Here is a 27,687-nt window from a genome sequence, read left to right as displayed (position 1 = left end):
TCCGATGCGGGTGAACCCCAAACATCATCCTTCTCATCGCCTCATCCCAAATACGCACAAACAGTGGCAGTTACTCTGTTTGGTTTTCACTGATACAGAGGCAGGAGATTAGTTCTTGTTGTCGGAGAGTATCCTGCTTAGGGGGCACTGAGGCGTTCATGAAGATTCATTTGATATTCTGAAGTTGGGTGAGTTTTTAATCTTATTGTATCTGCATTATTCACTGTGTACATAGGCTGCAAAAGTGTATGCTTAAAATATATCTGGTTGGTGGAAGTCTCACACCTACAATTTATTTGTCAGTAGCAAATAGATATTTTTGAAATCATAATTACATGTAATACCTTCTACCTCAAAAGAAAGTTATTTTTTACTGTCACATAATATCATCTGGCCCACAGCTCACAGGTGTTTCATGCTTCCTATTATCCATCACAGGGGGCAGCACTGAGGCCTGTGAAGCAGACGGAAGAGAAGAAAGATGGGATCCTCAGTTACTGTAGTTACTCTATCTCCCCTCAGGTGAGTCCCACCACAACAACATTTATATAAAGTTGTTAACTATATTGCACGCATATCATCAACATCTGTAGCAGCAGCTATATCTATATCACCAGACGAAGGGACAGTTTCATACCAGGCCATAAGACTGTTAAACACCTGCACGTTTGAAAGAACATCCATAACATGTATCTGGTTGCAACTTATATATCAATATTCCAATTATTTGTATATAGACTATTCTGCACTATTTCTATTATATTATATTTTATTTACTTGCAATATTATCTGTTTTATTGTGTTGCACTGTTGGAAGAGCCTGTGACCTAAGATTTAAATTGTCATAACTACACTGTAGCTATGTACAAAGGACAATAAAAGTCTTGAATCTTGAATCTATCTAATGATTACAACTAATAATGTTTTCTGACTGAACCGTATCACCACATCAGATATTCTTGATTAATGTATTTGTAAGTATTTTACATTTTTATTTTATGTTTAACACTGGCAACAATGATTCAGTAACGTTTTATAAAAAAAAAAAATATATATATCATATTTTTGACACAAATTAAACCTTCATCTGCAGAGCATACAGTATAAATCACAGTCCTGATACAGCAAATGCAATGAGGTATTTCTCATTCACTTCAAAGGAATTATCCTAATTTGTAAACCTACTGTATTTACCTGAAGGCAAACACATTTCCTGCTTGTTAACTGAGATATTAAACACATCTGCATACCGTTCCAACTCTGTATAAAACCTGACCTCCACTACAGTAGGCACACACACACAGTTACATTCTGTGGTCTCATCTAGTCTGATGAGAGTTTTGGTGGACAACATATTTTTTACTTCCCTTCTGTAAATGTGCAGAATGACTACAGCTAATCTTTACCCACTGTTACATCCACAGGTGGATCCTTGTCCTCCTCATTATTGTGCAGCAGCTCAATGCAGTAAGGCTTTTCTTTTAAGTTTTCATTACATGTATTCAAATTTAGATTAAAGCTACTATGACAACCTTTAAATCTCAAATCCTTGTATTCAATAATATATGTAAGGTTAATTTGCTAAATAAACTGTGCAGAAAATTGTTTAGAAGATACTGTGCTATATGAATATTTTGCTGCAAAAACAATTATCAGCAATCCACCTAAACTCAGACATTCGACAATACTGTAAGAGACAGCAGACATTTATTGTTATCAAAACTGTATTCAGTAATCCCATGAATCATGCCAAAACGTTGTGATATATATATATTTTTAAATAATGGGAAGACAATTTCAATTGGGGCAACATATGCACTGAATAGGATTACATATAAGGATGAGCACAGATCACAGATTTTGCTAAACCAGATTTCAAAACTATGTTTAAATTATTTAGTTTAGTTTTTAAGTACACTGGGTGAAATACATGAACTTGGAAAGATGAAATGGAGCCCTGACATGAACATTACATTTGGTTTGATGTGATGTGTTGTGTTGTGATGGGCTTTGGTTGGGACTACTTTGTGAGGATGTTAAATTGGACTGTATGACATTGCAATTCATCATTTGCAGTTTAAGTAGGCTGCAAACATATTTGCTGCTGCTTACAGTAGCCTGGAATGTAGCTTAGGCCATCAAAATTAACGAACCATCAATTCAAGGCCAAGATCATGAACCTGATGCCCTCAAAGTATGTCACTGGGTGTAAGTAGCTTTCTAGTCCATTCTTATGACCTGTACACATTTGAGTTATGCCACATGCAGATGCTCTATACAAGTCAAGTGTTTTGAAGAAACAAATCCTTGATGCACTTAATGCACCTGGAAACTGTGTGTGTGGCTCTGTACTGTATGTCTTTATATAATGTAACCTCCACTTTCCAGCACAGGAATGCTTGGGGGGTTTTTGTACACAAAGACAGTTTACTTCAGGTAGAGCGATGAGTGGCTGTTCTGATATTATCCTAAATGGCATAGGCCTGCCCTACTGCAACAGTAGGCCTACTGGTTTATATGTCAGCTGAAACGTAACAATAAATCACAATATAAAAATGCCAAACAAAAATATAAGTCTAACAGTCAAGAAATAGTGTTAATACTATTTTTCTTTTAAAGTGTATCCAGTCTTGGGCAATGCAGGTGCATGAATGATATTTGATGCTTAGAAAAGGTAAATTACCTGTCAAAATACGGTCAAAATAGAAACTGCAATCCAACTGAACAACTTGGACTATCTCCTACATCAGATAATTGAAGGTCTGGCTTCTGAAGAAATTACCTGAGTTAAATCATCGCGGGATATTGTTTTAAAGATAAAATAAACATTCGGATAAAGTGTGGTTGGTCAATTTGGCTAAATGCTACCTTGTATCCCTGATTTGAACCCATGAAATTGTTTGATATTATGAATTGACTCGATTCATTACAGCAAGTTCTTAGCGTTACACTGTTTTGCTTCCCAACCAGTTTAGTTAGATTATCACCTGTGTTGAACTGTGTGGGAAATAAGAGACAGATGGTACAAATGTGTAGCTTTCTAGCTTTTCATCGGATCAACTCCTAAATTATCTAACGCACTAAATTATCATTGTTGCCAACCTACCTCTGAGCCACCGAAGGGAGGATATAACTCATGTTTATTGTTCTTATAACCAACATGAGTAGGCCTACCATGACATTTTAATAGTTTTTAAGCTACTTTTAAGGCTGTTGGTACCGAGTTATCGCGAGCGTTAGCCAAATCCCTACCTCAAACACCGAGTGTCTTGTCTTGGTTTAGCAACTGTTTCTATATCTGGCAAGTTTTTAATTGAATTATGTATGCTTATCTGTTAGGCGTGTGGTTTAAATAGATCATTTTTGGTAAATAAATATGAATTTGACCAGGCTTTCAAACCTTCTCAGAAGAGCTATGTTGCGTATTTTGATATGCAAATGATTACAAGGTGTTCACGCACTTTTAAACCATTTAATGTGACTACTTTTTCGACATGTATTTCAAGCTAAGGGTAGTAAGTTGTAACCTTAAGTTTTAGGTTCTGTAGCTGTACTGGGCAATAGAGCCCGTCCAGTGTTATTACTTCTAACTATGTGATCCCAATATGCACTGAATCCAAATGGCCTATCCAGGACTAGCCAACTGATGCTAGAGATTCATTAAATGTTTGGACCAAAAGAGAAAGTGGGACAGCAGATGTGCGATAGAACTGAACTTCACCAGCATAAACTCACCCAAATATTTTGTATTCTTTGAGAAAACATAACTAAATGTTTGTGTCGGAGAGACTGTTAAGCCGACCGTAGACACAAACATATTGGTGGGAATACTTAGCATCTGGACATGTAGACTCACAGAACAGTTTCTCAGCAAGAGAGTTTTGAGAAATGTGAGCTTTCTTTCTCATCGAGGTCAGAGCGCTCATTATTAACACACATCTCTGTGAGAACATTGATTTGTTTAAAACTATCTAATCAGGACTGTCCAGTCTCCACAGGGATGTGGTCATTCTCAAGGCTACTAAAGCTCAGAGGAAACTCAGGAATGTCAGATATGCCCAAACCAGAACCTTATCTGCTGTGCCCACTGATGTGCCCTGACAACTGTTTTCTGTTCTGCATAGATAGCCTACACACAGCCTCAGCTAGTCTCCCTCTCTCTCTCCCATTGCAGCAATAATCACTCTATGGTTTGTTAATGTCTTTTGTTTCAGGGGAGCATTGATGGCCCATGCGAAGGCAGAGACTGCTCTGCATGTCAGTGTAATCCTGCTAAAGGTGCCCGGGTATGAACTTTATCTTCTAATTTGTTGTGTATTGGCAATGACTCTCCTAGTAAGGTTATTAATGTTCATTGTAAGAGATTTCAATAAGCCAGATAATCAAGTGTGGAAAATATTCATGGTAAATGTGTTTTCTTTTCGAATTATTCAAAATGAGGAGCAGTTATTGATTAGTTTCCATGATTTGACAAACATTACATCGCACTCTTAAGTCAAAAACGTAAATAACAAAGCAACACCATATACCAATTCCTGTATCCTAAAGGAAAGAAATATTACTCACATCAACAGTTAGAAGTTCAAAGTTAAAGTTTTTTATACATGACTTTTCTCTTTGTAGGGAGCTCCAGGGATGGCGGGACAGCAAGGGCCCCAGGGGCCAATGGGACCATGGGGACATCAAGGGTCATCTGGAGAGAAAGGCAGGAGGGGAACAGAGGGAGCATTTGGCCCAGAAGGGCCCAAAGGAGATCGGGTGAGTGTTCATTTGTTCTGTTTCATAAAGAAACAGAAAGGCAGATGATGCTTCAAAATTTAACTAACCATCACAACAATGGCTTGGGAGGCAATAATGCAATCTAAACCTGAATTAATGAATCATGCACATATGTTTTACATTTCAGGGCAAGACTGGTCTCCCTGGTTTTACTGGTAATGATGGCTCACATGTGAGTAATCCTATGGTGTTGTTTATTTGAATTTCCTGAACCCTGTAGTAAAAATACTTCCTACTTATTTTCTCCCATAGGATTAAATACATAATTGATTAATTAATAATTAATAATTAGAAACTTTTCAATTTGTTATTTGATTTTTCCAACTGTTTATACTTTTAGAATACAATATTAACTTCGAAACAGTAAATGCTGCAGTGATTTTTAAGGTTGTGTCTAGTATGCCCTCTAGTGGAGACATCATGACATTCTGTAGATGTTGGCCTGTGTGTTTATGCCTGATGCAGCTGTCTCTTCACTAATTAAAAAAACTCAAGTTGTTCCTCTTTAACCATTATGTTATTGGAAAATATTATGGATTAACTATAGGCCTGACGCTATGGATACTGTTAAGCATAATTTATTCATGGTTTCAACGAAAGTCAAATAGGTCATACAGTTTCTTTCGATTGCTAACACACATTTTTTTTTAATTGCTCAGTTTCTCAGAACACTAAATACAATTAAAAAAAACACACACCCAAAGTGCAACACACCTAATTGCTCCTGCTAAATGAAGAACTGCACTCAAAACTACATAAACACTTACCAAATGCAAACTTTTGCACCAAATATAACTTCATTCATAATACTATATTGTTTGACCACCCAACCACACACTGCTGAGCATAATCTAAAGCACTTTCATCTTTTATGGGCTATGCTCTGTACATAGAGGTTTCTGCAGAGAAATAAAAATAATTGTGCTTTATGTATCATTTTAGTGTGTTACCAATCGAGAAAAACTGTAATAGTGCCTTCTAATAAGTGTATGGTTTACATATATATATTACATCTATTGTTCAGGGCTACCCTGGAGAAGGCGGTGAGCCTGGTTTTCTGGGAGCTGAAGGCTGTAACGGGACAAGGGGTCGACCAGGAGTCGATGGTATTCCTGGTTTTGGTGGTCTCCATGGGCAACCGGCGAGTAAAACTCCTCATCAAATATTTCTGTTATTGCGATTATTTGAGTATTATATTGTCTTTCAGATGTCTATCTTAAGCCTTTCGACAAAACTTAAAGTGGACCTATCATGCTATATTTGAATAATATATTGTAGGGCCATAACTATATAAAACATGTCTGTGAAGTGTTTTTTTCAAAATACGAAACAGATCATGCATTTTAGCCATGCCTCATTTAGCTCTATTTACTGTTTTCCAGCCCTGTCTTCACAAGGGCTGATTCTGTGGCAAATGAGCTGCAGCTGTCCACGCCCCCCTGCAAAGGAGCGGGGCGAGGCACAAGCGTCATGTTACCATGCTGTTACCATGCTGTTACCATGCCACGCAACCTCTCATTCCCCTGATAGGAGGATAGTTGCCCATATAGGAGGAGCTCCCTGTTTCTGACGTCAGAACAATTTCAAATCTGTATCAGTCTGTATCAGATCCGTTGCAGCCCTGTTTTTAGAGATTTGGGTATGGAGGAAAAGAGAGAGGGTTGTGTTTTCTGACACTTGGTGAGTTCCTTGACACACCGGGGACACATATTCATGTATAAAAGACGTACAAAGGTGCATTTTGCATGATAGGTCCCCTTTAAGGTTCACTAAAGTTATGCAGAAAATCAAATGGCTAGAATATAAAAAATTGCGTTAATGGTTGTGAAGCACACAATTTACCTTCAATACCCACGTTCAGATTCCCTGGCAAAGCATACATTTGTGTCACATTAAAATTGCACATACGTAGATGAATATGGTTGTGAAGGTCTCGTGGTGGTTGGACATGAGGACAAGAGGCCCGAGTTTGTGCCCTGTCTCACATCAGCAGTTAGCTTTTTAAATGTTTACAGTGATATTTTCCTAAAAAACTGCAGTTCACTTTAACAGATGCAGCTTTTGTAGCAATAATTAATTGAAGACCTGAATTTTGACAAACGTTCTCACTGAACATAATTTAAGGTTTGGACACATTATCCTGTATTAACTTCCCAGTGATTTGTTTAAACTAAGTATTAACAACGAATACTGTGTATGTAATTGTAACCCTCCTGGCTGTTGCTTGTAATGTGTCTACTGTTAACATGTATTGTGTTTTCTTATTAGGGTTTACACGGACATAAAGGCATTAAAGGAGAACCTGTCTATGGGGCTGGACATCCGGTAAAGTATTAGTTTTGAAAAGCTCTTCCTTCACAAGTTTCAAAACGCATTTCTGTTTCAGCAGTTTCATAAGTGTTTGCAATGTACACTGTCTGTTCATCATTCTCAAATGTATTTTGTGTTATCCTACAGGGGGAGCATGGTAGAGATGGACAACGTGGTCTGGACGTATGTTATGTTTTCTTATTTTGACAGTAATTCAGTATTCCCCTTGTAATATTCTAAACGAAGAATCCTCCAAGCCCTTCTTTGCTATGAAATTAGGCAGGAATGCTTTCAATTTCCCAATCGGCTTATAGTTTAACTGACTCTACTTCATCTTTACTTTCTTTAACATTGTATTGTTGTTTCTAAATTAGGGAAGAAAAGGAGACATTGGACCTAGTGGACACACTGGCCGTCGTGGCGATAATGGATATGAGGTGAACATAAGTTATTTGGATATAGGTTGTACTAAAGAACATTATATTACTAAACATGCATGGTAAGCAGAAATATGTTATGACCGTTAATGTTCATGATTGAATTTACAAAGATAAATGCACAGGTAAAATAATGTATATGTGTGATTCCATTTAGGGTTTGGATGGATTAAACGGTGTGAGAGGCCCACCAGTGAGTCACCTTTTTCCCAATATTTCCCAATAATTGCTCTTAAAGAAAGAAATGTACACGTGCATGAACACACATCCATTAAACTTTTCTATACTTTTGATTGTTGTGTAGGGTGACAACGGAGGATCTCTGGCAGGAGCTGAAGGTGACTCTGTAAGAAACCATTTTGGCCTTTCAAAGCTATGCACCAAGGTTTTGTGATGTGAGTGAGTGTGTGTGTGTGTGTGTGTGTGTGTGTGTGTGTGTGTGTGTGTGTGTGTGTGTGTGTGTGTGTGTGTGTGTGTGCTTACAACACCAGTAATCAACTTCACCACTTGATATTCCAGGGGGAACAAGGCCCACCTGGCCAACCTGGCCCGGACGGAGAAGAAGAATCCAAACAATTTCCTCTAGAAATTCTTCCAGCCAAAGGTTACAAGGTGACATCAAAGCTCTTATTTGTGATTTTACAAGACTAATGCATTTTAACTACTGCATAGATGTGTATAAAGACACATATTTTCTTCTTCTTCTCAGGGAGAGCAAGGTCCTTCTGGACCATGTGGACCAAAGGGCATAAGAGTGAGTTAAAATGTCAGCATACACTTGTCTCAGAGAAAGATAAAGTTGTTTTATTTTCATTTTTGTTTGTTATCAGGGTGGTATAGGAGACTACAGCATTCAAGGAATGAAAGGAGAGCAAGGAATCCCCGGTTTTCCTGGATTGAGGGTTTGTGACTCAAATCACACTGCAACATGCTTTTAGACACCACATATAATATTCACTCCATTGTTTCCATCTGTAGGGTCTTTCAGGATTGCCTGCTAGAGATGGACTTCCCGGACCTGAGGTAAATCTTTAATAGGAGGACTAACCCTTCCCTATGTTAGTATTTTTTTGCAATTTCTAGGTTAAATACATTGATACATACTTTCAGGGTGTCCATGGAGAGAAAGGATTTCCAGGACTCATTGGAAGGAATGGAACAAAGGTAAGCGTTCGATAAACATTAAAGACATTTGCATTTCAAGTTGAACAAAATTAAAAAAGCTTATGTTAGGTGCAAACAGTAGCCGATGTTTTGTAAAATGTATATTCATTAAACATCTACTCCGAGGGTAAAGTCTGATATTGACAGGTATCTGTTTTTTATTTTAGCAGTATCTTTGTGATACTTTTGTTCCACTTACAATTAAAAGTGTTCTTCAAATATAGGAACAAAGTAAAGAAGAACTGTGGCCCTCTGGTGGTCACTTAGTGTCACATTTGCACCATATCTACAGTACATCAGTGGCATTTTCTGTTTATAACTATGGTTTCTGTCTTTGTCTTTGCATCCAACAGGGTAACCAAGGAGATCCAGGTCACCCAGGTCCCCCAGGTCTCCTGCAATTGCTCAATGGAAGTGATGCCAGAGGTGAGACGACAGCTGAAGCTACACTCTTCATATTGATTGAACTATTTTTGGGCAATAGAAGCACTGTCTTATTAGATGTCTTTTATTTGAAAAAAAGGAAATTATTTATTGAATTAAAGGCCAATAGTTAACAACCTTAGTCTTTCTGATTTGACTAATATGAGTTCAGCATATTGGCAAAACAATGTTCACACTGTTGCTGTAGATGCAAGTGGAATGCATCGAGTATACTCCTCCTTAAACTATACTTTGAAACACTCATCCTCCTCATGTAGTTAAATTGAATTATGTCAGTAACAATATATATTTTTTAAACGCATCCTAGTCGTTTCTGCTGTAACAATGTACATTTCCCCTCTGGTTCTGTGTTTGCACGGCTTAGGTGTTAAGGGTGACAATGGGAGTCCTGGATTAGCTGGACACCCAGGTGACCCTGGGCTCATGGGCATGCATGGACCTCCTGGCCCACCAGGGTTAACAATACCAGGTCAGAGTTGGTTTCTCACTTTCCAGTTACTGCTGACTTATCACGGAGTATATCCCGACAGTTAAAAACTCAGTCAGTCAGTGTTGATGCTACCTTATTGTCAGTTTCACATCATCTTTCACACCCTACTAGAAGTGCCTGGGCTGCCTGGTCAACGAGGGATCCTCGGTCCCAAGGGGCACAAGGGAGAGCCAGGAAGGTATAACAACTATGATAATCCATATCAGGGACCAAAGGGAGTTAAAGGACTCCTCGGGCATAAAGGTGTCACAGGCTCACCGGGGCCTCCAGGTATATCAATACTTTGTTTATGTTAAACACACTATGTGTAAGTAAATATACGTGTAAGTTAATTTTACAAATGTATGTCATTATTTGTTAGGCTAGGTTTTTGACGTTTTATTTTGAAGATTTACTTACCTTTTCTGTGTGTGTGTGTGTGTGTGTGTGTGTGTGTGTGTGTGTGTGTGTGTGTGTGTGTGTGTGTGTGTGTGTGCAACACGTTCTCACTCCCATCCCGTCACATATTGACGGACGGTCAGGGCCCCTCCCCGTCGCTATATTACGTACAGGGTACCCCTTGCCCGTCAGGCTTCTACGGGCAGGGCGTCCCATAGACCTTCATAATGCCTATTTTAAGGTTCATTTGGCCATTAAAATGCGTTTTGATGTCATTTTATGCGAGTAATGAGTTTTTATTTCTGATTATTTGTGCAGTAGATGTACATGATGTTTAGTTTGCTAGTTATGACGAAGGTTACTTCATGAATGTGTACACATTCATGGTGGCTAAGGTGGTTGCTATGGACGCTGCAACAGCTCCCAGACCACGTGATCAACAACAATGGCCGACCGTGTTATTCTCGGTGGAAAATGCCTATTTTAAGGTTCATTTGGCCATTAAAATGTGTTTTGATGTCATTTTATGCGAGTAATGAGTTTTTATTTCTGATTATTTGTGCAGTACATGTACATGATGTTTAGTTTGCTAGTTATGACGAAGATTACTTCATGAATGCTAACGTTTTTTAGGTGGAAATGTGTTTTTTCACAGCAGAGTCACCCTCTGTACTTGGACTTATTGGGAGAATCTAAAGGCAAGAACATCCCAAATATTAATTTAGGTCTTTATTTTAGACCTTTAGTGTTGCCGTCTGTGAGGAAAATACATGGGGCTCAGAGCCTCGTATTTTTAAAATCTTTTTTTCCTTCTAATTTGTTATTCTTTTCAAAATAACACACTGTTATTTACTCACCAATAACACACAATTATCCTTGCTTTTATTTATTGGTTTAATTCCATGATCTCGGTCTTTTTTGGTGTTCGTCAGGAACTGAATTTCAAAATAAAAATAACCGGAAACAGACGTAGGCATTTCGAGCGATTACCCAAGATTCTCAGCTACGCTGATTGGATGTTTTAGCCGCAATGCATGCTGGGATTTGATGTTTATATTATATGAAATCCGGAAAACATTTTAAAAGAATAAAATAATACTTAATTCCGAGTGTTCTTGCTTTTCTCTTTGAAAGTCATCACATAACGGCATTGTAATACACGGTTCGGCTGCATTAAATATTACAGATCTGCCGTAGTTCTTTATTTATAGAGCCCTGATGAGAAGACCTTTGGAAAAACTGAAGAAATGCCGCCGAAACTGAATACTTGACGTGGATCATAAATATATCAACAATTAAAAAACTTCTCAATTTCTCTTCACACAATACGTCTCCTTGCAGTATCAACACTAATTCGGCTGACTTTTACATTTGATATAATTCATAGATAGGTTATATTTACACCATAACGGTGCACAGCTGATATAAAAGGACTTGTAGTTTTTAAAGATATTACTGATTTGAATTGGATTGAATTTTGAATGTAAGAATGTAAATACTGAGTCTGAAATAGTATAGCAATATGCTGTAAAATTATGTGAAAGCATGAATAAAACTACACATCTTCAGATGTTGTACATACAAGTGTCTGTGTGTACCTTGTGTGCACCGCCTAGTGGTTAAAGCACGTTATTGAATTATTGTTTTTATGTTATATTTGATTAAAAAAATATTAAGAGTACATATACTTTCATAGGGGGAAAGTAGAAGGTCTGTGATAGAAATATAGAATATAAAAAATCAAGAAGATACTATAAGTGATCTCTTCAATAAAACAGTTTAGTGCAGGATGTACAAAGATATTAATAGGAGGAGGTGCAAAACAGAAAAACGAATTAACCTTTATTTAAACATTAAATAACAGATTAAGGTCTTCTTTTAAATAAGAAAAAAACGTTGGGGGTATCTATCTACAGATAAATATTAAGCCTGACAAAGTACTTAACGTCTAATATATTGCTTTCCTGCAATGTTAACTATGTTGAAGCACTTATTTTAACTGATATTATACATACATATTACATATTATACTCTTATGTATGTAGATAGAATAAGAAATGTGCAGAATTTGACAGTTTAATGGTGGAGGTACACACATATTGATAGATGTCTTGTAATGCACTGTTGAGGGACCCATGTGACCCAAGTTTTTCATTCATTGCATAACTACACCGTAGTTGTGTATATGATATGTCAATACACCTTTAAAATCTTGAAATCTTGAAAGGGATGTGCAAAATAGCCATAATATATAGTCTTTAATTAACTATTAGTAGAGAATAACGAGTAATTAATATACTTATTACTCGTTTATATATATATACTTATTACTTATTATATTACTCGTTTCCATTAATGTCAATTGCAGATACATGTTTAGTCTTCTCAAGCACCAACTATCAAATATCTCTCCTGATTGTTGGCACTTGACAATCACCTTCCCTGAATTTTACTCAGGTGTAACTAAAGTCTGATTTAAGGGTTGTTTATATTTCACATCATTAATCAGAATCTGCAAAGTAACTCAAATAAGTGTAGTGGAGTAAAAATACCAGGTTAACCTCTGAATTGTAGTGGAGTAGAATTACAAAGTATCAATGAGCTGTCATGTGGGTATATTAATGCTATATATTAATGCTGCGCATTATGGACAGCGATTTTCACCCATTTATTAATTATATATTTTACATTTGATAACACCAATGTGTTTAATACTGGCAACTTCTAATTGTGGGAAAAACGAAAACGTTCAGTAGAGACGTCCCATAGAACATTTTGCGAAACACAATAGTGTAGTGTGTAGTTCTGGGGGGGTGTTCGATTCCAGTTTTGGATAGTCTGGCGTGGTTTCGTTCCATTTCAAACAGCTGTTTGACGCTCGGCGTAACCTTGGCGCACTGCCACTCCAACATCCAATCCCAGACCTTGAAGAGTAATCACGGGGACTGTAGTCCTAAACGATAGCTGGGGATTATGGGTAGTGTAGTGTCTTCGGCCATCCTAAACTCAAAAATGTTGACAATCGCAATGATGCTCGAACTGTCCCTTACAGGCCTACGTCTGTTTCCGGTTATTTTTATTTTGAAATTCAGTTCCTGACGAACACCAAAAAAGACCGAGATTATGGAATTAAACCAATAAATAAAAGCAAGGATAATTGTGTGTTATTGGTGAGTAAATAACAGTGTGTTATTTTGAAAAGAATAACAAATTAGAAGGAAAAAAAGATTTAAAAAATACGAGGCTCTGAGCCCCATTTCTTTTCCTCACAGACGGCAATACTAAAGGTCTACAATAAAGACCTAAATTAATATTTGGGATGTTCTTGCCTTTAGATTCTCCCAATAAGTCCAAGTACAGAGGGTGACTTTGCTGTGAAAAAACACATTTCCACCAAAACAATGTTAGCATTCATGAAGTAATCTTCGTCATAACTAGCAAACTAATCATCATGCACATGTAGTCTACTGCACAAATAATCAGAAATAAAAACTCATTACTCGCATAAAATGACATCAAAACACATTTTAATGGCCAAATGAACCTTAAAATAGGCATTTTCCACCGAGAATAACACGAAGGTCGGCCATTGTTGTTGATCACGTGGTCTGGGAGCTGTTGCAGCGTCCATAGCAACCACCTTAGCAACCATGAATGTGTACACATTCATGAAGTAATCTTCGTCATAACTAGCAAACTAAACATCATGTACAGGTACTGCACAAATAATCAGAAATAAAAACTCATTACTCGCATAAAATGACATCAAAACGCATTTTAATGGCCAAATGAACCTTAAAATAGGCATTTTCCACCGAGAATAACACGAAGGTCGGCCATTGTTGTTGATCACGTGGTCTGGGAGCTGTTGCAGCGTCCATAGCAACCACCTTAGCAACCATGAATGTGTACACATTCATGAAGTAATCTTCGTCATAACTAGCAAACTAAACATCATGTACAGGTACTGCACAAATAATCAGAAATAAAAACTCATTACTCGCATAAAATGACATCAAAACGCATTTTAATGGCCAAATGAACCTTAAAATAGGAATTATGAAGGTCTATGGGACGCCCTGCCCGTAGAAGCCTGACGGTCAAGGGGTCCGCTGTCCGCAATGAAGGTCTATGGGACGCCCTGCCCGTAGAAGCATGACGGGCAAGGGGTACCCTGTATGTAATATAGCGACGGGGAGGGGCCCTGACCGTCCGTCAATATATGACGGGATGGGAGTGAGAACGTGTTGGTGTGTGTGTTTGTGTGTGTGTGTGTGTGTGTGTGTGTGTGTGTGTGTATGTGTGTGTGTGTGCATTCTTGGACAGGATGTGGAGGTGATTTATCTATTACCTCTGATTGAAAACAAGTCCCTAATTGTTTGCATTTGAAATGCTTCCTTAAGTTTTTAACTTCATTGATTGATTGTTGATATACAGATTACTACTGTGAGCCTGGTTACCCAGGGGACCCAGGTGATCCAGGCCATAATGGCCCCGGTGGAAACAAAGGACTCAAAGGAATTAAAGGTGATCTCTGACTCTTTATTGATTCGCCAAGCAGATTGTTATTCTCCCCGCCTACTGACCTCTGGTAGAAACAATAGATGTTATAGAATTCAGTAGGTATAACAGTACAGATTATGCAAACACTGCATGTTAGCCATACATTGTGTCCCTCTGTCTTCTACAGGTTGTCTAGGGGAATGTAACTGTAGGTCTGGAGGAGTAGGAAGAGAAGGTCCCAACGGTCCAACTGGTTTTCCAGGTTCTCCAGGGATTCCTGGAACTCAAGGACTTAAGGGAGACTCTGGGCTAAAAGGACATGACAGTCCAAGAGGACCAGAAGTAAGGACAGTAGGAAAACAAACTAACTCATAATTAAAGTGTAGTGTGTAGTTTTGTATTTGACTATGTTTTTCTGCAGGGCTTTCCAGGTATTCCTGGTATTAAAGGACACAAGGGTCAAAAAGGTCACTCTTTTATGTCAGACGTTAAAGGTGAGAAGCTGTCCTATACACAATATTATTGGACAAGCAAAGTGAATACGTACTTTAAATGCTTGGCAACATCGGCAACATCTATGTCAACAGTAGCTTGAAATAAAAGTTGGTTGGATTTGTCTTTTGATAACATTGATTGATATACATACCAGGTGTTGTTAATAATTGATAGCCTACATTGTAATATCATTTTATTGTTGTTGTTGATAGGTGCCAAGGGTGACCTAGGAGACCCTGGCCATTCTGGTCCTCCTGGAGCATCAGGTGGATCAGGAAGGGATGCCCCCCCTGGCCCTGCAGGGGACCCTGGAACACCGGTGAGTGTGCACCTTTTTAAGTGCTGTACATTATTATTTCTGAACTAGAAGATTATTTTCAATTTGCTACGCTCGGTTTTGGTTGTGCAGTTATGGTTTTGGGTAACATTTTTACAGGGTGCTGGATTTGAAGTGTTACCTGGTCCCAAAGGGTACCCTGGAGCTGCTGGACCCAAAGGGTTTCACGGTCCTATTGGTCCCCCCGGTCCTGGTTTTCCAGGCCCTAAGGGGCTCCATGGACCTAAGGGTTATCAGGGAAGTCATGGCCCCTCAGGAATTCTTGGACGGCCAGGCCCTCCAGGTCAGATACCTGATTTCAGAGATTCTCCGTTGGTGTTAATGAACCCCTTCAGCAGGTGTCAGGGATTCAACAAGTATGTTGCATTTGTGTCCCAAGGTGAAAATGGGTTATGCTGTCAGGATTATGAGATTGGACTACCGGGTCCTTATGGTGAACCAGGATCACCGGGTAAATCTTACAGTCGTTCCACATACTATCATTGATTAAAAAACATTGTCAATGCAAAAATCACATCTTTTTGTCAAAGGCGGTTGCTATATTGTTTGTTGACAAGTCACATGTCATTACAAGGAATGGCTTAGGACCCTTGAAACGTTTGTGGTCCATGTTGCGAGGTACATTTTCTTTGGCTCTTTGTAGGTATTCCAGGTGAGCCAGGAAGAGTTGGTCCTCCAGGAACTCTGGGACACCCAGGCCCGAAAGGCATGAAAGGAGATGACACTAGTACTGGTGGGATTGGACGGATAGGTAACAACTCTCTAAAATGTCAAATTAGATTCATACACAATTCTATAAAGATTGTTCTTCATTAGAGAGCCCCTGTTTAAAGTTTTGCATCCATACTGCAGACAAAAATCAGGTAATGATTGACTATAAAGTTAGAGTGGGTGATTTGTGCGCTAATACTGTAGGTCTCTATTTTTTATAGGACTTCAAGGTTTAGATGGGGATCCAGGTGAACCTGGTTCCAGCGTAATTAGCCTGGTTGGCCCTCCAGGCACTCCTGGGTTTCGCGGACATCCAGGCAGGAAGGGTGAGCCAGGCGATGTTTTCTCTGCCAGGCCATGTGATACTGGACCACCTGGCCTCCCTGGGCTCCCTGGCCTCCCTGGGCTTCTGGGGAAGAAAGGACTATGGGGCATTCCTGGAATCCCAGGGCCTCCAGGTAAGTTGTATCTCTATTTAGGTAAACACAAACAAACCACAGAACAATGTAGGCTTCAATTAATTTGGCCTATTTCACTCAAAAAGAGTACAGTGTTACAGATGTACTTCCCATTCTAATCTGTGCATTGGAGTTGGTTGGTTCAACGTTGATGCCTCGTAATTACAGGGGAACAAGGCCTGCCTGGATCACCTGGTTGGAAAGGAGGGCCAGGATCCAGTGGTGACCCTGGGGCCACTGGTCCCCGAGGCCCACCTTGCACTGCATTTGAACTGAATGGACCTCCAGGCCCTCCAGGCCCTACAGGAGACACTGGACAGAGGGGGATACCAGGTGATCACACAGCAGCAGCAATCATCATTTTGTTTCTCTGTCTCTCTGGGTGTCCATCTTTATGTCCCCTAGAAATGTCAAACTTATATTAATTACATTCATGAATGACTAGTTGTGAAGCCACCATCTAACCATCCATTAACACATTCTCTCTTTGAATTGTAAAATGTTGCATAGGCTTCCCTGGACAGAAGGGTTTGAAGGGAGATATAGGTCCACCTGGTCATGGACTGAGGGGTCCAAAAGGTTTCCCTGGCCTTCCTGGATTGTCAGTGGTTGGACCAAGAGGCCCTCATGGCCTCTCAGGAGAGCCTGGGGCTAACGGCTGGCCAGGAAAGAAAGGTGAACCACTGACCTAGAATGATAGGATGATTTTGGAGAAATCACTGTGTCTTTAATCATTTCAAAATCTGACAGGCTTTTCGTACATTGTCTACACCATCCATACATACAAAGTTGTACCTGTGCCTATGTACACACCAAAAGTATAACCAACATCTGATCCCCAAATTACCATCATCACACTCCAAGTCGGAGCTGTTAAAGTATGTCACTGACCAAATATAGATTTCATCCCCCGAATACAATAACAAAAACGTCTTCACTAAAACCCAATCCACATTTTTTCAGCAATATTTTTTATCTAGAAAATAGTCCGTCCTTATTATGAATTAAATTATGCTTTCCTTTCAATTCATCTAGGGGAAAGTGGGTACCCAGGCAGGCCTGTGTCCATAGGTTTGCCAGGCCATCCTGGACCTGCAGGGCCCAGGGGTAAACAAGGAGAGAGAGGCTTTACCGGTCACACAGGGGACCCTGGATACCCAGGAGAGCCTGGTAATAAAGGTACGTTTCCATTTCAAAATCATAGCGTCTTATAGATATATTTATTGGCATTTTGTTATAACTCTGTTGTCCATCCAGGTGTACGTGGTTTACCAGGATTACCAGGACCTATATCGATTCTGAATGTAATAAAGGGCCAACCAGGACTTTCTGGAAGTGAGGGGCAAAAAGGAGAACAAGGACCTGAAGGCAAGGAAGCTTACATCAAACTTATACATCTTTTGTAAACATTAAGAAGATGATTCCTTGAAGTCCAGGTTGATCAATTAAAAAGACTTACTTAAGATTGTGTTAAACAGTATACAGTAGGACTACGACAATATTAGTTTGTCTGTGCCAACAGGCTCAAAGGGCCCGAGGGGACCACCAGGGGATTCGGGGTCAGATGGATTGCCTGGTTCTCCAGGGTTTAGAGGCAGCACCGGTGCTCCAGGTAGAGCAGGAAGAACAGGGTCTCCAGGGTCCCCTGGAATCAAAGGGTTCCCTGGTCCAAGGGGATATGCTGGACACCTTGGAGATACGGTACACAAAAAAAACCAAAAAACTTTTCTCTTAATAATTGTTGGAAACAGCTGTCTTTATTCAGTTTTTTATTTAAATATATCCAGAATATACTCAAATAAAATGAAAAATGTCAGCAGCATATTATTTCTGATAATTCAATCCTGCAACGCACACCCACTGTGAACACATTTTTCCTATTTTGTTTTTTATTAAGTTAAGGGCAGTCTTATGTTTAATTACCTGTAGAACACATACAATATAAGTGGTTCAACATATCATAATTCATTGTAAGTCAGTCTCTAAAGTGATGTGATTTTGAATGCATGTGTTTATGTCTTTTAAAGGGATATCAAGGGCCTTATGGACCATCGGGTATCTCAGGGTTACCAGGGTTTCCAGGTGCCAAAGGTGAGTCAAAAGATAATGATTCAACTGAATCAACATCGGAATGGATCATTAGTATTTTTTCCACTTTGATCAGAAATGTTGTAGTATATATTACTATAAAAGATGCAGTTAAGTATTTAAAACTCTAAAGCCCAATACAATCCCAGGATGTCTTACCTTATCTGAAATCTGTTCCAGGTGACCCAGGACTCTCTTATGGACAACCTGGTCCACCTGGACTCAAAGGGATGCGAGGGGATGATGGACAGAGTGGTGAGTACAGAAAATACCACACGCTGGTGGGCAGCAAGGATGCCCCCATAAAGTTTTGAGTTTCCTAGAATATATTATACTCTAAGTGGAGGTATAACTTTAATTAAATGTATATCCACACAATAATTCCCTTGTGAGTGCCCAGAGGGATTCCAGGAGATCCAGGAGACCCAGGACCCCGGGGAAGGTCAGGACAACCAGGACCACCCGGCATTAATGCGGAGCAGGGAAGAATAGGAGGACCAGGTAATTTGTGTCAGAGAATGTTACGTGTGTGTGTGTGTGTGTGTGTGTGTGTGTGTATATAAACATATTACTATGAAATTATAATCCTAATGTTGCTACTGTGCATCTTTATTTCAGCTGTGTGTGTGTGTGTGTGTGTGTGTGTGTGTGTGTGTGTGTGTGTCTTATCTTATATTGTATTGATTTTGTGTAACTGCTGTTTTTGTAAATAAAAACTGTATTTTGTATGTATTTTGTATGTTTTTGGAGGCACACCTGGCAACTTTAACACAATCCAATCAGCCAATTAGGTGGCAGCAAATGATGCTTTTGGCACATTAACCAACAGTTGACAGGTGTACCGTGTGAGTGTAATGTACTGCATGAGGGTAGAAATGAAGGAACACTGTTTATTTTCGACCTTAAAGTAAGGAATGCTCCATGATGGTTGGGACGTTTTTATGTATGTGTCTCAGGCTTCCCCGGGCCTCGTGGCTCTTCAGGTCGTCCAGGTATTCCAGGTCTGCCAGGCGATCATGGAGGTCTGGGACCACCTGGCCCACCTGGCCCATATGGGCATCCAGGTACTAACATTGTTTTTTAACATGGGATGGGCAGGGTACAGGCAATGTAAGCGTTATTTGTGTTGACTTATATGCGGGCACAATTCATATATAATCACTTTGCTTTATTTCAGTATGAATGGGGTTCTAAGATGTGCATGCCAAAAACCTAATAAGAGTATTCTTTTGTTTTACTGGCATTTTATATAAGGGACCCCTGGACCACCAGGTCTTGATGGACTGGATGGGCTTAGAGGTCCAAAAGGGATAAAAGGCGACAGTGGTAAGAATGAGTTTCATCATAACTTTAAATATAGTAAAGTAATCATTTATTTGTATTTATTTTATCTGTTGGTATACTTTTTATGTGCATGTAGTATATAGTACACATAATAAATTGTTAAAGAATAATTTCAGCTATACCGTATACCTTTTTTTTTCATTCATACCCCAACCCCAGCCCTTATCACCACTACCAATACCTCCCGTTTCAAGTGTTTAGAAAACCTACAAGAGTCTTATAGGTGCAGACACACCACTTAAAGCTGCTACTTCAAATTAAACATGAAAGGCCCTCTCTAGAGTGTATCATGTAGCAGAGCCCTTCATATTTGAATATACAGATAAGCTAACAAAAAACAAAGCAATTATACACTGTTGAGAACATAACAATCCTTTAATAATTTTCTTGTTTAGTGCCTCAAGCCATAGGTTTCCCTGGCCCTCCTGGACCAGATGGTCTTCTTGGAGTCAAAGGTGTCAGGGGACAGCAAGGGTCTCCAGGAGCCAGTTTTCCTGGGCCTAAAGGCCAGAGAGGCCCGTCTGGCTTCACAGGTATCAAATATCTATTTCTACTAACACATCCTCGAGTCTACTGCATGTCTGCATCTGCTTATGATAGTGGTGGAAAATGAACTGTGGGAGACAAACATTTTTGTTAGCACTTTCTGGCACTATATTTGCTTATTGTTGAATGTATTTACTGTCCCATTCCTCTATACAATACACTTTTCTCTGTTTGTTCCCTCAGGTATTCCAGGCTCCCCAGGTGAACTTGGGAACCCTGGCATAGAGTGCTTCAGGCCTCCATCAGGACCCTATGGGGACATAGGATATAAAGGACCCCCAGGACCCCCTGGTGTGTTTCTGTATACCTATTTATATCTGTCCATTTGTTTATCTTTGTCTCCATTTTTGTGTGGCCCCATTTGGGAATGAACATTGTAAGGAGGTTTATGTTTAAGTGTAGGTGTACCTTTCTTTTTGTCTTTAATTGGGCTGTTGTGTTGCATTTTTAGGCCCTCCTGGGGAGCCGGGCCTTCCAGGCAGCAGCATTCACTCCAAAGGAGACCCAGGTCCAACCGGCCTCCCTGGGTTACCAGGCCGCAAGGGCGATGGTGGCCCCTCAGGGCCTCCTGGGTCACAGGGCTACCCAGGGGTTACAGGGCCAAAAGGTATACTAGGTGCATTGCTGCTGCCATCAGTATTTACTGTGTTGCCATCCACTTAAATGCACTCAAAATGGTGCTGCACTTTGACAGGTGAGAGAGGACCTACTAGTCTCGAAGGTCCTCCAGGCCCCAAGGGTCAGACCGGGGTCCCTGGGCCTTGGGGACGGAAGGGAGCAACTGGCCCAACTGGGGCAACAGGTAAGTGGCAACTAAATGGCAAAGAGGTATGCCATTATTTCTATGCCCACACAATCTGGTGAAGACATCTGTTAAATGTGAGCGTGTGTGTGTGTGTGTGTTTACGTTTCAATGACTGACGGTATTTAAGTTACATTAAAAAGTTGTAAGATTCTTTACATATTGTATTTTACCTTTATTTGTTTAGAAATATGTATTATTTATTAAACACTAGTGAGTGTTGTGGTGTTTGTTACAGTAGTACATCTGGTAATCAATGTTTTTTGTTTTTTTTCAAGGTGTCAAAGGTGCTCCTGGTGGTTCCATCAGAATCGACCAAGGTGGGACTCCAGCTGGACTCCTGGGACCGCGTGGATTCCCAGGATTTGTGGGATATCCCGGTGATGCAGGTCCTCCTGGGACACCAGGACGTAAAGGCAAGAATGTCTAATATATTCTTAATGTATAATTCATGTTTACATATTATGGTCTGAATAAATCTGTGTTGTGTGTGTTTATCCTCATTTGTCTGTATGTGTCTGTATGCGCTTCAGGACTGAAGGGTCCTGTAGGGTATGTTGGCCTCCCTGGAAAACCAGGTCCTGCTGGTCGTGATGGTCCTGTTGGAGACCCAGGAGACATTGGTCAGCAAGGATTTACTGGACCTCAAGGTAAATTATAAGATGCAGCCATTTAGAACTGTCCCAAATCAAAGGTTTGAAGTGTCATTTATAGTGTTGACATACAATGTGCTGATGACTGCCAGTCTCCTTCTGAAGATCTGAAAAAGTTATAAAAATTACATATCAAAATGACTTCCTCCAATAAATAGCAAATGCAATCACTGCCTAACTCCTATCCACCTTCCATGTCACTAACTTGCTGCTTGTTAAACTGCTCCAGGTATCCCAGGTACACCCGGTAATCAAGGTAATCCAGGCCATAGAGGGGCGCTGAGGTCAGGCTACCTTTTGGTTGTCCACAGTCAGTCAGTTCAGGTGCCACGATGCCCTGAAGGCAGCAGCCCGCTTTGGGTTGGCTACAGTCTGGTCTACTTGGAGGGGCAAGAGAAGGCTCACACTCAAGACCTGGGTAAGTGTCTGCATAAAGTGATAGTTTTGCTGGAAAAATGCATCAGTCTGACTGTATGTGTTATTATTTGCCTCTTTTATTCTCTGTCTCTCTTCTTAACATATTCTTCCTGTAGGCCAGGCTGGCTCCTGTCTCCGTGTTTTCTCCACCATGCCTTTCTCCTACTGCAACACAGCTGGCTGCGATTACTCCAGTCGCAACGACAAATCCTATTGGCTCTCCACCACCGCTCCCATACCCATGATGCCCCTCTTCGGCCAGGAGATTAGCTCCCATATCAGTCGCTGTGCGGTGTGTGAGACTGTTGCGCCTGCAGTGGCTTTTCACAGCCAGGATCACAACGTCCCCTCATGCCCACGTGGCTGGAGGAGCCTGTGGACGGGATACTCTTTCCTCCATGTGAGTGTGACAATATTTGTTAAAGGTCACCTATTATGCAAAATCCACTTTTTCATGGCCAAAATCTGATCAGCTCGAAAATGAGCTGATCAGATTTTGGCCACTTTATGATGTCATAACGATTTGGCTTGTGTAACCATTAGCCAATAACCAACCAAGGTAACCCCCCCCCCCTCCACCTTATCACCTGAATCTCCTCCCAGAGCACCAATAGGCACTTTCACACCAAGTACTTTGCCATACTTAGTTCTTCAGAACTCAGTTCATCAAAACTCTTTAGTTCTGATGAACTAAAGAGCAGATCGCGTTCACACCGGAATAAGTCCCTGAGGGAGGATTAGGCAAATGAAGCCGATGACGTCACTTCTACTTCTTCTGCTTTGGGTTTACTGGCAGGCCGCAAACAACTTCACTGCGTATACTGCCACCCGAAGTACCCGGCCGGAAGTCCCCGGGGTTGGGGACTGGCTTCAGTAGAAGCTGCAGTAAATCGCCAGAAACGCCGACACCTCCTCATCTCCACCGCTCCCATGTTTTCTTTTGTGTTGCCATAAGTTAGACTCTCTCCGTTTGTGCGCTGGGCTAATGCTAATAATGCTAATGCGAGGAAAATAAAATGGCGGCTTCACAAAACTTTTGGGGAGTTTTAGGGGGCGTGGTTTGCAATCCGCCCAGCCAATCAGAAATGGGAACCTTTTTCTCCCATGAAAGTACCTGCTCTCTAGCAGGGACTGAAAAGTGGGTGAGAAGGTTCTCATGAACTAAATTCTAGTTCCGGATTTATTTGGTGTGAGATTTTCGGAACTATACTGGGAAAAGTACTCCGGTGTGAAAGCGCCTATTGTGTTCTTTTTAACCAAACATATCTCAGAGGGGCGTGGGGAGTGGCTCCTTATTTTCATCTAAAGTAAAAGACAGAAGCCTCATCCCAATACCCCTCCTCGACTCCTCTCTTCCCCTCCTCCGGGACTTGACCCGGAAATGAGCAAAACGCCATTTTGAAGGACGTCCCAATAGCTGAAATGCACACGGAGGAGTCGAGGAGGGGTGAGGGAGTAGGGGTGCGGGAGGAGACTAAAGGGAGGATACACGAGAGCAGACTACGCGGAAGTGTTTTCACTACTCGCGTATAAAATCCCCGCCCCCACCTTCACAGCTGGTCGATTTCAAGAGAGGAAACCCGACAACTGGAAGATGAGTGGAAAAGCGTCACATAACGTATAAGTGCTCACAGCTCCGTGGGAATTATTATGTGCAATTCATTTCTAAACGGCTTTCACATTACTATAATTATATTTGTATTTAAATGTAGGCTACATTTTACACCAAAACGGAACACAAAAGCAGGACCAACCATCATACATTGAATTCCTTGACTAACAAGAGAAAGATTCATTCATTTAAATAAATATTTAACCAGAAATGGGCCGGTTCTAAGGGGTTATTCAGTTAAGCCCGATGAGAGGGGATACAGCTGTACACATGTCATCATTAACAGACGTCGTTTAAGAGTGACGTTTGAGTGAACGAGGACATCCCAATTAATACCTGAGGACTCCTCTGTCCTCACGTCACCTCCTTGTGTCTCTCGCTCGCATCTTACGGAGGCGGAGCTAAGATGCAAGGAAGGGACGCGAGTGAGGGAAAGGAGGAGTCGAGGAGGAGTATTGGGATGAGGCTAGAGAATCAGCACTTTTGAAACATGGCTGAAACAGAGGGGTTTATGGGATGCTGCAATGCATGATCTGTTTGGTATTTCCAGCCAAACACTTCAGACACATGTTTTGTATATATCTGAGAACTATAATATATTGACGAAAAGCGGTATAATAGGGGACCTTTAAGTGTGTGTGTGGAAGAAAATACTATCAATGTACCTACACTAAAAATGTTATAGATGCCATTGCTCCAACTAAGGTAAAGGAAGTGTCTGGCAAGACAATATCTCCATGGAGAAAGGCCATGACCGTGAAAACAGAAAAAAGAGAATGTCGAAAAGCTGAACGCAGGTGGCGAAAAACAAATCTCCAGGTTCACTTTGAAATCTATAAAGAGAGACTTGGCCTTTATAATTTGGAATTGAAAAACGCACGACAATCGTTCTTCTCTGACATCATTACCAAAATCAAAAACAACGCACGTGCCTTGTTTGCTACCGTCGACAGACTAACTAACCCCCCAGTGTCAGTAGCCTCTGAATTTCTATCCAATTATTTTTGCCTCCTTCTTCACTGACAACATTCAGAAAATCAGACAAGCAGTCAGTGCCTCTGCATCAGGAACAGCAAATGTGTTGTCTCTGTGCCACCTAACATCAATTCAAACACCATGACACAATTCCATCAGATTAATGATAAAAACCTAGAGGACATTATACAACTTCTGAAATCCTCCTCCTGCTGCCTTGATATTATTCCAACAGGATTTTTCAAAGATGTTTTGCCCTGCATGGCCTCAGATCTACTTCATATAGTAAATAAATCTCTTCACTCAGGTATTTTTCCACAGGCCCTGAAAACTGCAGTCATTAAACCGCTCTTAAAAAAGAATAATCTAGATGCTTCAGTAATGAACAATTACAGGCCCATATCAAACCTCCCATTTCTAGGTAAGATCATTGAAAAAGTTGTTTTTCAACAGTTGAGTAATTTCTTGCATTTAAATAGTTGTTTCGATGTGTTCCAGTCAGGCTTTCGTCCAAACCACAGCACTGAGACTGCTCTTGTAAAGGAATTAATGACATCCACTTAAACACAGACAGTGGCAGAACTTCAGTGTTAGTATTATTAGATCTCAGTGCTGCGTTTGACACTGTTGACCACAACATATTACTAGACCGACTGGAAAACTGGGTGGGTCTTTCGGAAACAGTTCTAAATTGGTTTGAATCCTACTTAAAGGACAGAAACAACTTTGTTTCTATAGGTAAATACACATCTGAGTTGACAAATATGACATGTGGGGTTCCTCAAGTCTCCATCTTGGGGCCTCTTCTCTTTAACATCTACATGCTACCACTGGCTCAGATAATGAAAAACAACAAAATAAGTTACCATAGCTATGCAGATGACACACACATTTACGTAACAATTTCACCAGGAGACTATGCTCCAATTCAAACACTGAGTAAGTGCATTGAACAAATCAATGACTGGATGTGTCAGAACTTTCTCCAATTACAAGATAAAACTGAGGTAATGGTTTTTGGAGCCAAGTTAGAACGTATAAAAGTTAGCGCTGAGCTTCAGTCTGCAATGTTCAAAACAACAGATAAAGCCAGAAATCTAGGTGTAGTCATGGACTCTGACCTGAGTTTCAACAGTCACATTAAAACAGTTACTAAATCAGCCAACTATCACCAAAAGAACATATCTAGGATTAAAAGACTAATGTCACAGCAGGATTTGGAAAAACTTGCCCATGCTTTTATCTTCAGTAGACTCGACTACTGCAATGGTGTCTTCACAGGTCTCACTAAAAAATCTCTTAGGAAGCTGCAGCTGATTCAGAACACCGTTGCTCGAGTCCTCACTGACACTAAGAAAGTGGATCACATCACTCCAGTTCTGAAGTCTTTACACTGGCTTCCTGTGTGTCAAAGAATAGATTTCAAAATACTGCTGCTGGTTTATAAAGCCCTGAATGGTTTAGGCCCAAAATACATTTCTGACCTCCTGCTAAATTATGAACCATCCAGATCTCTCAGGTCTTCAGGGACTGGTCAGCTTGCTGTCCCCAGAGTCAGAACTAAACATGGTAAAGCAGCGTTCAGTTATTATGCTCCAAATATCTGGAACAAACTCCCAGAAACCTGCAGGTCCGCTGCAACTCTGACTACTTTTAAATCCAGGCTGAAGACTTTTCTTTTTGTCGCTGCTTTTAATTGAACTATTCATATCTTAGACTGCACTGTAACTTTTATCCATGTATTTTTTCTTTTAATGTTTATTTTATTAGCTTTTCTTTTTAATGACTGATTTTAAATGCCTTTTTCTTAATGTCTTTCATTTTTTGTAAAGCACTTTGAATTGCCTTGTGTTGAAAAGTGCTATATAAATAAACTTGCCTTGCCTTGCCTTACTGTGTACCTGCTTCCCTTTTCTCTTCAGCACACAGGGGCCGGTGATGAGGGTGGTGGCCAGTCTCTTTCTTCCTCTGGCAGCTGCCTTAAGGATTTCCGAACTCACCCCTTCATAGAGTGCCAGGGTGCGCGCGGGTCCTGTCACTACTTTGCCAACCTCTACAGTTTTTGGCTGACTACTGTTAGTCCAACAGAACAGTTTATCCCCCAGAGGCCTGGCACCATCAAGGCGGCGGACCAACAGCGGCGCAAGTCCAGTCAGTGTCACGTCTGCCTCAGAGCAGAGTAAAGGACTTCTTCACTTTAAGTTGTAACATTAATAATACAAACCATTTCACTGTCAAAATAAAATACTGATTACAATTGAGACTTTTAGATAGATTTCTATTTGATTACTTCTAGTTACAAATAATCCGTAATTGTATCTGTATATTTTTTATATGTTTTTATTTTAAGGAGGTGCTATTTCTAATGATGAAAATGTTTGATACTGCTGATGTAACTGAATATTTTGTGTTGGGAAAATACAGAGTGTACTCTTCCAATATCAGAGTAGCACATGATAACAAAGGCCCAACTGTCGCTGTGTACGTAACAGGATGTATGATTACCCGGAAGAGCGTCAGGACACACTGTTTTAGGCATATGATAGCTATGTGAGATAGACAAATGACAAGCATGATCATTTCTGACGTGCGTCTACTCTTAGCTAATCTAAAACTAAACATTGTATACTGCTTTGAACCGATATTCCTGCATCTTGTGACTGTAACACCCTCTCTTGTATATAAGCATCTATGTGATGACTACTTCCATTCTTGCAAGGATAATAAATACATGTATCCTGATA

The 27,687-nt window shown here is 40.3% G+C and overlaps 1 protein-coding gene across 2 annotated transcripts; it reads left to right on the top strand.

Annotated features, from left to right (window-relative positions):
• The first annotated feature begins 91 nt into the window (after positions 1 to 91).
• On the top strand, positions 92 to 27,687 carry LOC117462733 (collagen alpha-4(IV) chain-like). Of its 2 annotated transcripts, XM_034105028.1 has the most exons (47): positions 92 to 188; positions 439 to 522; positions 1,425 to 1,467; positions 4,215 to 4,286; positions 4,624 to 4,758; positions 4,907 to 4,951; positions 5,804 to 5,920; positions 7,048 to 7,104; positions 7,237 to 7,272; positions 7,464 to 7,526; positions 7,684 to 7,719; positions 7,831 to 7,872; positions 8,046 to 8,138; positions 8,236 to 8,280; positions 8,357 to 8,428; positions 8,505 to 8,549; positions 8,637 to 8,690; positions 9,044 to 9,116; positions 9,499 to 9,603; positions 9,736 to 9,894; positions 14,440 to 14,529; positions 14,693 to 14,847; positions 14,927 to 14,999; positions 15,213 to 15,319; positions 15,437 to 15,620; positions 15,717 to 15,788; positions 15,981 to 16,088; positions 16,270 to 16,506; positions 16,675 to 16,839; positions 17,017 to 17,181; positions 17,542 to 17,685; positions 17,764 to 17,874; positions 18,029 to 18,207; positions 18,534 to 18,597; positions 18,775 to 18,849; positions 18,988 to 19,095; positions 19,551 to 19,658; positions 19,849 to 19,920; positions 20,334 to 20,471; positions 20,668 to 20,775; positions 20,936 to 21,091; positions 21,179 to 21,286; positions 21,565 to 21,702; positions 21,820 to 21,936; positions 22,169 to 22,357; positions 22,473 to 22,756; positions 26,866 to 27,687. In XM_034105028.1, the coding sequence occupies exons 2-47, from the start codon at positions 482 to 484 to the stop codon at positions 27,124 to 27,126; spliced, it is 5,049 nt and encodes a 1,682-aa protein (XP_033960919.1). In that variant the 5' UTR covers positions 92 to 188; positions 439 to 481; the 3' UTR covers positions 27,127 to 27,687. The 2 variants fall into 2 exon arrangements, with proteins under 2 accessions (XP_033960919.1, XP_033960920.1); XM_034105029.2 differs by lacking the exon at positions 26,866 to 27,687 and having other exon boundaries at positions 22,478 to 22,721.

The sequence above is a fragment of the Pseudochaenichthys georgianus genome, chromosome 17 (assembly GCF_902827115.2).
Source record: "Pseudochaenichthys georgianus chromosome 17, fPseGeo1.2, whole genome shotgun sequence".
Taxonomy (NCBI): Eukaryota; Metazoa; Chordata; class Actinopteri; order Perciformes; family Channichthyidae; genus Pseudochaenichthys; species Pseudochaenichthys georgianus.
The sequence above is the reverse complement of the archived record's forward strand: the minus strand, read 5'-3'. Positions and strand labels throughout refer to the sequence as shown.

What these genes read in the sequence shown, in the direction of transcription:
- LOC117462733 (XM_034105028.1), top strand. Translation starts at nt 482, where the DNA reads ATGGGATCCTCAGTTACTGTAGTTACTCTATCTCCCCTCAG. An exon ending in TTGTGCAGCAGCTCAATGCA is followed by an intron (nt 1,468 to 4,214) that starts GTAAGGCTTTTC and finishes CTTTTGTTTCAG; the next exon opens with GGGAGCATTGATGGCCCATG. An exon ending in TGGCCCATATGGGCATCCAG is followed by an intron (nt 19,659 to 19,848) that starts GTACTAACATTG and finishes ATTTTATATAAG; the next exon opens with GGACCCCTGGACCACCAGGT.